Raw genomic sequence first — 10,156 nt, forward strand, 5'->3', positions numbered from 1 at the left:
CATCGTCATATAACAATTCATCCATCAGTTGTCTCATTTAGACAGTGTACATGATCCTTGATAAAAAAAAAAAAAAAACTAATATCGAAATAAACATAAATAATACACACACAGACCGAAGCTAAGACGAAGTTCTTATTATAAAATCATGCGTATTCATTTCTATATGAAATAAAATGCTTTTTTTTTTATAAAATCATTAAAAAAAACCAACCACGACGACTTGTTTGAATTTTTTATATATTATTAGTACTAATTTCATGGCCAGAAAAGTCAAGGAGATAAATCATTTCCGCATATATTTGTTACGTAAGGGATTGGTCATTAATTAGTATATATATAACTGGATGGTCAAGTAATCTGACCAAATGAAAATCGACTTTGAACAAGTTTTCTTTCAGGGTTGGAACTCGGACAAAAAATAGGTGCAAATTTTGAATACGACACCAGTGATTCAATTATTAGAATTACACGGTATTTTCCAAAAGTCAAATTAGTAAACCTCGGTGCCATTTAATTCACATCTAATCTATTTTATAATTAAAATTATTTCGTTCGAAAATTGAGAAACTGAATATGCACCTCTAAATAGGGGTGATCACGGTGCAGTTTTTTTTTTTAAACTTAAATGGGTTCGATTTGCAGCATGAATGTTAGACAAACTAACAGTATTTACAACCTTCTGAATATAACAAACAAGTAACAGAAAGATAAAAAGGTGAGTTAGGTAACTATAGATGGTAGGCAAGTCCGGCTTTCAGAACTTCCTCTATAAATATATTCTAAACATAATATAACCGAGAAAAAATACCAATTTATGATTGGAACCAGACCAAGTGCAAGCACGAATACAACCTCAGGATGACTGATTTCTCCCAAATTTTGTCAAAAGCTTCATCATCTTCAAAAACCATTCTACATCCAACCGGTTAAACAATAGCAAAATGGTCTCAGGCAGCAGTCCCGTCCCATATATCCATAAAGCTCAATTACCTTGTTCATGAGTAAGCACTTGTATTTTGGTTTACTGAGATTCAAACAAAAATCCATGCTCCAGGAGATCGGATAAGACGGTTCTCATTTTATCTACAGAATCAGGCTTTAACACGACTCTATCAATACCAACCCTTAGGCAGTTCTCTGTTGTCAACTTATCGGTGTTTCCTGTGAGTGCTATAATCAAATGTCTCTCATGACGTTTTGGGAATTTTTCACGAATCCTTTTAGCAACTTCAAAATGATCAGCACCTGGAATGCTTATGTCGAGGAACACCACCTTATGTTCATAAGTAACGGCTTTGACACACTCATCTCCCGAACCAACAGCCAATACATCACACCCAAGGTGCGTAAGGAGCCCCTTTGTTACCATACGGCCAACACTGCATCATGAAGAACCAACTTTAAAGTCAAATTTATTAACAACTAGAACTCGTGCTATTATATTTCAAATCTACTGTGCAGTTCATCGAGCTAAACATACACGGGAGAGAGATGAGACCAAGTCCTCCTTAGTACAAACAATACCATTCAACTTAGCAGCATAAAAAGTACATCAGTATTCTAGTTTTGGTGACCGACTTCCCCATCCTTAAAGGCTCAATGTTAAATGTAGAGTTTGTTTTAATCTAAGTTGAGATGCAATGTGATAGTACACTTTATACCATTAAACTGGAAAAAAAATTGAGAACCATTAACAAAGTATATTACGTGCTATGTTATATAATTTTCCTATGTTATGTAATAATCCTATTTTATGTAGATCCTAGAAATTAATGTCTCAGCACGCCTCGTTTGAAGAAGGACGCGTCTCACTTTGTGCCTAAGCTTGAAGCTATCCTTGCACCTTCGATAACTATGATCTAGAATTATAGGAGGATCTAGACGATCCAGGTGTTTTGGAGGTGCGACTAACATTGCCATATGATTAACATAAACTTAAAAATAGACCTTGAAAAACACAATTTTGTTACATCCAATGAAGTAACGATGGCCAAGAACTCAACACACTTGCAACAATTCAAAATCGCAACAACTGTAATCACGCCAGAAACCTCAGCAATTTAATAGCAGTGAATAAGGTGGCAATAACCAATAGGATGGCCAACAATGAAGCCAAAACTATTGACAATGAAAATGAACTTGCGATCTCCATGAGTGACGAGCACATTCAGTTTCTCAACATATACTTCATCGAGTTTTGTATTAATCATTTTTTTCCTAACTTTAAAAATGTGCTCATGTACCAGCTGAACTTGTTCAAACATAACTCAAAATTAGTGGTCCAACGCCATATGGAAATATTTAGAGACTTCCCAAAGAAGTATACGTAAATAACACAAATTACAAGGATAATAACTTATCTATCTCTGAACATTTACATTCCTGGTATAAAATAACCAAAAAACGCATGCACATACATCCCATCTAAATATTCCACTACGTCAACATGTACCTCGCAGAAAGGAAATTAATTTTAATTTTTAAAAGGTACAAATAACATTTGAAAAAGCAACCATAGAGATTAACTTAGACTATGGAACAAGTTTCTTCAGCTTTGATCAGTTTAAAAGTGTGGAATGTATTTGCACTATCATTATCTTCAAATAAAGTATTTTCTATGGTAATACCATGAATAGTACACAACAAAGCACCGCCCCCAATAAACCTGTAACTCCTATTATGAAATGGGCTCAGCGTCCAATTATGAAAACAGGTTTGAATGATTTGGAATTTGGACCTCCCTTTAGAGAGAAAAATGTAGTCTACCCTTCTGGAAAAAGCCCCACAGGCCATAATCAATGAATATCACCACAAGATTTGCACCAAGAGACAATGGTGCAGTATGGAGAAGATATTAGAACAATGGTGAATATATGTTGACATTCGGCTTGAGTAAGGTGAAAGTCAGACAACAGAGGTGTATAATCAAGGGTACTGAAACCATTTGTCTCCTAATATTTCGTTCTCGACATTTCTTGCACAAATGTAGAACATCATTGTTAATGGACTTATCCCATCTTTTCATCTGTAAACCATAAGTTTCTGCAACATGAACTCCCATTGAGAATGTAATAATAAAAAAGAATTTTCCAAAATAATCTAAGAACCAATTCAAGCCAAGGAAGATATTAATTCACCAAAAGGCAACCTTAAATTTAGCAAGAGTTACTTGATGTTTATAATTCACTGCTTTACAAACAAATAGAACATGTATTGCTCATAAATAAACACAGAAGGAAACAAATTACAACATCGTAAACAAGACGGAATGATAAAGCATTACTAACCTGTTCTCATCCATCACAACTACTTTGAGCCCAGAAAAAATTTGCTTAACATAATTTTCTGGACTTTTAGGTACAAACGAGTACTTGATCTCATTTGAGCGTCCAGGAATCCCAAGTTTAACAATGAAGATAGCGGTAGAACCTTTCCCAGTACCTTCACTTTCAATCCAAATATGCCCTTCCATGAGATTAACAAACCTGATCAAAGAAATAGTTCTAAGCTAATTTTGAAATCATTCTAAAATGTTTATGGCTCAGAAAAGTAGCAAGATTACCTCTTACTAATTGCCAGACCAAGTCCACTGCCATCAGAATTTTTGGCAGCTAGAGGTTGGCTCTGCACAAATTTCCTGAATAGCTTAGGAACTTCTTGTGGGCTGATTCCCAAACCAGTATCTTTTACCTAAACCAAAATGGCAAAAGTTGTAAGATGCTTTGGAGAACAAAAATTATCATCCTACTAGGAAAAAGGGAACAAACCTGCACACGTAAATAGAAGTGATTATCACTCGGCACAGGGAAAAACTCTGGGGCTCGAGGATCTCTCAAAGCATCTGATTTTGCAAGAAAGGCAGAAATCGAAACACCGCCCTCTTTTGAGAACTTCACAGCATTCCCAACAACATTTAAAAGTACTTGCATTAGCCGCTTTTCATCACCAACAGCAAACTCAGGCAAATCCGAAGACAAACTCAATGTAACATATAGCTTTTTCACATATGCTATAGGCTTTATCAGGTTAAGGGCCTACAATAAGAAGCAGACATTTCATTTAACCAAAGAAGAATGGGAAACAGAAATTAAATAAAAACTTGCTACTTCTAAAGACAAGGTGATTCTTGAACAAACACAAAACAACCAATATCTTATTCTTACCTCTCTGAAGAGTGCATGAAGGTTAAATTTTCCTATCTCGAGTTGAAGGCTACCATCTTCAAGCCTTGAAAGATCCAAGACATCATTTATAAGTGTTGCCAAAAGGTTGCTGCTCTTGAGTATTGTTTCAACCATCAGACGTTGCTCCGGTGTCAGCTCAGTCTCTTGTAGTAAGCTTGAGAGAGCTATTATTGCATGCATGGGAGTTCTCATTTCATGATTCATGACAGCCAAAAAGTCATTACGAGCACGGACAGCCGTCTCTGCTTCTCTTCTCGCAAGATCAAGAGCAACATTCTGTTCCATAAGTAGATCCCTAGCCCTCATTGACTCCTCCAAAATTGCAGCATGTGATAGAGCAACAGCAACCTGATTCCAGAATAAATCACACATAGGAACTCCAAGCATCAAGAAATCTGATAAGAGGGCTAATCAACTGTTCTGAATCAGGCAACTGCAGAATGCAAGTTCTTGATTTTTATGACTTTCAGTGGTGTGTTCTTGTTTTCAGGAGATTGACATATCCTTAAACCCAGAAAATTATTTTGACAACTTAAATAACCAAATAACCAATAAGCACCATAGCATAGCTATACCCATAATGATGACACGATATTACACACAACCAAATTCTCAGGGAATGGATAATGAATTTCCGAACAAACGAGAAACTTTGTTGAGTTAGCCTTTAAAGTTGTTGGACCAATATAATCAAAGAACAAAAAACTAAAAAGTCAGCCTGAAAAAGCAAGCATGCTGCTAATGGATCTGGATCTTGAAAAATTGGATAGATTATTCCCACTCTATTTCATGACAGCAATGCCAAACTAATGTAGAAATAAAAGACTAGAAAACTTAAAAAAAATAGAATTTTGTTGCCAGGACAGTCGGTGGAAAATTATGTCATTAGCATTAAGACAATACTAGATGCAGCTGCAGATGGACAAGATCTCATCAGCCACTTTACCAACCTTCCAGTCATATATCTGTCACTCACCTAAAGTGTAGTTTTTAGAACACCCTGGTAGCCCCATTAGAATGGAAAGTAGTAAAGAATGGGGCCCTTTAGTGTAATGTTTCATTTCAGTAGATTTAGCTTGTCTAAATTCTAAGCACTACAGCATAAAGAAAGCACAGACACATTCAATGTCAATTTTTTTTATTAACATATAGATAAAAAGATCCACACCCAAACAAAGTAAATGCACAAAGAAAATCAGTCCAAAATATGAATGTAACTAGGAAAAAGATGTGGTGAATCCTAACCTGGTCAGCCACCACTTCAACAAGCTCCAACTCATGGACACGCCATTGCCTTGCACTATCCGAAGGAAGCATTAAAACCATTATCGCATACCGTTTAGTTGAGAGCTCAGGCCAATCATGAATCTGGAAATTGGAAAGATGTAGGAGGGGAACCCGCACGGCAACCACTTCTCCAGGCATGTGTTTTCCTGCACGTCGGAACCTGGCGACTGGAGAATTTGGAGAGATTTTTATGGCTCGATTAGCATTGAAAACTTGATTGATCACGGGATGCTGTATAGGCACAGTAAACCCAACTGGGTTTTGGTGATGAAGAGTGTATGAAAGTTGGAGCTCTAATCCTGTACGGGTTGGCATCCACAATGCACACTCTTCCAAAGCCAATGTTCTTCCCAGCTCAACAAATGTAGTTTTTAGAATGGTATGCCTGTCAAGAGTGCTTCTAATTTCATGAGTTAGCATTCTAACATGCCTACCAGTTTCTTCCTGTGAACGAATCAATCCCATTTCTCTATCTAGCTCTGCGGCCTTATTTTTCAAAAACAACTCCCTTGTTTTAACACTCAATAAGTCAGGGATGATATGAACTAGCATAAGAGCAGTTGCGCAGGACACAGCAGCAGTCAAAACTTTTGCGGCGGTCATGACAATTGCCACGGTTCTTGTATGCATGGTAAATGTCCATAAATTAATCAAGTGTGTAGCCCCACAAAGAACAATGAATGCACCAAACTGCACAAGCACCCATCTATAGGGAAATACAGCAGATTTTTTAACAAAGTAGATCAACTCCAAAGGAATCGAGAAATAAGCCAATGCAATGAAGAAATCCGAAATATACTGGTACTTCATCAACAATTCATCAGCCGGCCATTGCGGCTCCATGCAGCAATCCATGATGTGAGAACCACCTGAGCTCCACTATTTAGGTCTACATCCCTGCATCAATTATTAAAATATAAATTCACAAACCCAGCTGCATCACAAGTTATTATGTCATGAACTTTCAACCTTAAGAACAAAATTTGTTCAAAAATCACTTGAAAGTCGATGCCCTTTCCCGGATAAAAGAATGCGGATCTCCGAGAAAAAGGCACACCACCACTAATTAGTGATCTCCAGTTGCTACAAAAAAACTTCCCGAAAATTATTCATTTACAAGAAAGTCTTAACATCTGATGAATTATACGAGATAGCTAATCACATAATTTTAGCATTTTCTTGAAGAATAATCACTTATTTGTAGATGGTTATTCGACTACCCCCACCCACTCTTCAATATTCATATACAGCTCACCCCAGCAAACATATCATCATATAACCTGATAAAACTGCAAATTTTGCCCAAATAACAAAACTTTAGCTGAAATCCATTCAAAGAACGACTTTTTGCGTAGTCAATCAGATCCCGTGAAGGTGAACCAACAAAATCTTAAATTACTACTCCCAAAATTCAGAAGTTGACGAAAAGAGAGGAAATGAAAAATTAAAATTGAAAAAAAAAAAACAGGAAAGAATTACCCAATATTTCGACGACTAAGAAATTACTGGAGCTAAAGTTCTTCATATGGAAAACGAAGCACCTTGTTTTCCCATTAGCATGACTAATATTTTATATATTATATTAATACAATAATATGAGCTTGAAGCTTTTCTGTGATAACTTTATTTAAAACCAGACAGGGCCTAGAGAAAAAAAAAGTGGCCGGGTACCGATGTATTCTGGAGGAATAATAACGTTCCAGGACTGTGATGTTTTCCACGTCACGGCCATGCACTGACGTTAAGGAAACCCAAAAGTTTGGTAAACAGTCAACAGCAAGCAAGTCAAAACCCCTTGTTTAAATTAGGGAGAATTGGAGAAAAATACATCTGTCAATGATTTATTTAAGATTCAGTATCTATCATTTTTTTTTGTATTTTAATATCGGACAAAAGACAAACTTAGCTTTTACTGCATGTTTTATGTATTTTTACCTTTTTACCCTTTTAATTAATAAAAAATTATATAAATACCAATTTTTGTTGGTCATCTTCTCTTTCCTCNATGACATGTTCATTTCATTTAATTATTTTTTTATTGTTAAAAAAACAAATCCGTAACTAAGCATTGAACTTTTTCAAGTACTTAGTTTTACTTGCGAAATACCTAATTTCAATTTTAAAATACTTGATTTGATAAATGAGATACTCATAATGGGTATTAAAATACTGGATATTCGAATATGCAACGTATGTTCACCAAATGCTCGCAGTCCATCCAAGATGCATTTGGATTACATGTTCATTTCATTTAATTATTTTTTTAATTAAAAAAAAATTCGCAACTAAGCATTGAACATTTTGAAGTACTTACTTTTACTTGCGAAATACCTAATTTCAATTTTAAATACTTGATTTGGTAATTGAGATACTCATAAAAATTAATAAAATACTGGATATTATAGTAGACAATGTAATTTCATCAAGTATTCGCATTTCTATCCAACATGTATTTAGATGACATGTACATTTCATTTAAATATTTTTTAATTTTTAAAAGAAAAAAAATTCGAAACTAAGCATTGAACTTTTTGAAGTACTTAGTTTTACTTGCGAAATACCTAATTTCAATTTTAAAATACTTGATTTGGTAAATGAGATACTCAGAATGTGTATTAAAATACTGGATATTCGAATATGCAACGTAAGTTCTCCAAGTGCTCGCATTTCCATCAAAGATGAATTGGATGACATGTTCATTTCATTTAATTATTTTTTTATTGTTCAAAAAATAAATTCGTAACTAATAATTGAACTTTTTCAAATACTTACTTTTACTTGTTAAATACCTAATTTCAATTTTAAAATACTTTATTTAGTAAATGAGATACTCAGAATGGGTATTAAAATACTTGATATTCGAATATGCAATGTAAGTTCACCAAGTGCTCGCATTTCCATCTAAGATACATTTGGATGACATGTTCATTTCATTTAATTATTTTTTTTATTGTTAAAAAAAACAAATTCGTAACTAGGCATTGAACTTTTTCAAATACTTAGCTTTATTTGCGAAATACCTAATTTCAATTTTAAAATACTTGATTTGGTAAATGAGATACTCAGAATGGGTATTAAAATACTGGATATTCGAATATGCAACGTAAGTTCACTAAATGCTCGCATTCCTTCCAAGATGCATTTGGATTACATGTTCATTTTATTTAATTATTTTTTTATTTTAAATAAAAAATTCGCAACTAAGCATTGAACATTTTGAAGTACTTACTTTTATTTGCGAAATACCTAATTTCAATTTTAAATACTTGATTTGGTAATTGAAATACTCATAAAAGTTAATAAAATACTGGATATTCTAGTAGGCAATGTAAGTCCACTAAGTGCTCGCATTTCTATCCAACATGCATTTAGATGACATGTACATTCCATGTAAATATTTTTTTTAATTTTTAAAAGAAAAACAAATTCGCAACTAAGCATTGAACTTTTTGAAGTACTTAGTTTTACTTGCGAAATACCTAATTTCAATTTTAAAATACTTGATTTGTTAAATTAAATACTCTGAATGAGTATTAAAATACTGGATATTAGCATATGCAACGTAAGTTCATCAAGTGCTCGCATTTCCATCCAAGATGCATTTGGATGACATGTTCATTTCATTTAATTATTTTTTTATTGTTAAAAAAATAAATTCGCAATTGAACTTTTTCAAGTACTTAGTTTTACTTGTGAAATACCTAATTTTAGTTTTAAAATACTTGATTTGGTAAATGAGATACTCATAATGAGTATTAAAATACTGGATATTCGAATATGTAACGTAAGTTCACCAAGTGCTCGCATTTCCATCCATGATGCATTTGGATGACATGTTCCAATAGGTCGAAAGCTATGAGATTTAATAAAACGACATGCAATTCACAATTGATAAATAATTAAAGAGATTTAATTACTTCACTAAGTTGAATTAGTTTGGCATAGCTTGAGAGGGCATGTTCAATTGGATATGAAATCTCGTCGAAAGCATAGATAATTGTCGAATGAATTAAGTAGATTAGCGAGGGGTAGGTGAACCGAGATTCCCAACAAATTCATTTCTCATTGAACTTTAATCAATCATTCTAGCTTATTTATTTCATCATTTAATCCTTGAACCATTTCATTGAGTTTTTATTTAATAATCGTAGTAGTAAACAATCATCTGAAGTTTCGCTGCTAAAAATTGAATAACTAAGAATAATAATTGAGAAATACAGTCCTTAGACAATGAAAGTTTTGCTCAATCCCTAAGCATGGAACATTTTGACATCGTGCACTTGCGATTATTGAAAGTCCATGACTATATTATTACTTGACATCGTGCACTTGCGATTATTTCGAGCTTGAATATTATTAATTTTTACTAAGAATTTTACAATGAAAGTTTTGCTCGATCACTAAGCATGGATTACATATTCATCTTATTTAATATTTTTTTGGTAAAAAAATTCTCAAATAAGCATGAAATTTTTAAAGTACTTAGTTTTACTTGAGAAGTACCTAATTTGAGTTTGCAAATATTTGATTTCGTAAATGAGATACTCACAATATGCATTAAAATACTGGATATTCGAATATGCAATCTTTCCATGGAAAATTCATTAGGATACTTATTCATATCATTTAAATAAATAAACATAGTTCATTATTCATCATGGTAATCATTCATTATATGCATC

The 10,156-nt window shown here is 33.7% G+C and overlaps 1 protein-coding gene across 1 annotated transcript; it reads right to left on the reverse strand.

Moving 5' to 3' along the window:
* Nucleotides 1-638: 638 nt before the first annotated feature.
* Nucleotides 639-7,100, reverse strand: LOC140987611 (ethylene receptor 1-like). The gene is made up of 7 exons (XM_073456184.1): nt 6,954-7,100; nt 5,433-6,371; nt 4,167-4,535; nt 3,771-4,037; nt 3,566-3,693; nt 3,291-3,488; nt 639-1,382 (listed from the first exon to the last, which is right to left on the reverse strand). The coding sequence occupies exons 2-7, from the start codon at nt 6,327-6,329 to the stop codon at nt 1,025-1,027; spliced, it is 2,217 nt and encodes a 738-aa protein (XP_073312285.1). The 5' UTR covers nt 6,330-6,371; nt 6,954-7,100; the 3' UTR covers nt 639-1,024.
* Between the last annotated feature and the right edge of the window lie 3,056 nt (nt 7,101-10,156).

The sequence above is a fragment of the Primulina huaijiensis genome, chromosome 11 (genome assembly GCF_012295235.1).
Source record: "Primulina huaijiensis isolate GDHJ02 chromosome 11, ASM1229523v2, whole genome shotgun sequence".
In the NCBI taxonomy this organism is placed as follows: domain Eukaryota; kingdom Viridiplantae; phylum Streptophyta; class Magnoliopsida; order Lamiales; family Gesneriaceae; genus Primulina; species Primulina huaijiensis.

Coding starts and splice junctions, on each gene's coding strand:
- LOC140987611 (XM_073456184.1), bottom strand. CDS start 6,329: ATGGATTGCTGCATGGAGCCGCAATGGCCGGCTGATGAATTGTTGATG. Junction 4,038..4,166: donor TTCATGCACTCTTCAGAGAG/GTAAGAATAAGA, acceptor TTCTTATTGTAG/GCCCTTAACCTGATAAAGCC. Junction 1,383..3,290: donor GTTGTGATGGATGAGAACAG/GTTAGTAATGCT, acceptor TTCATGATGCAG/TGTTGGCCGTATGGTAACAA.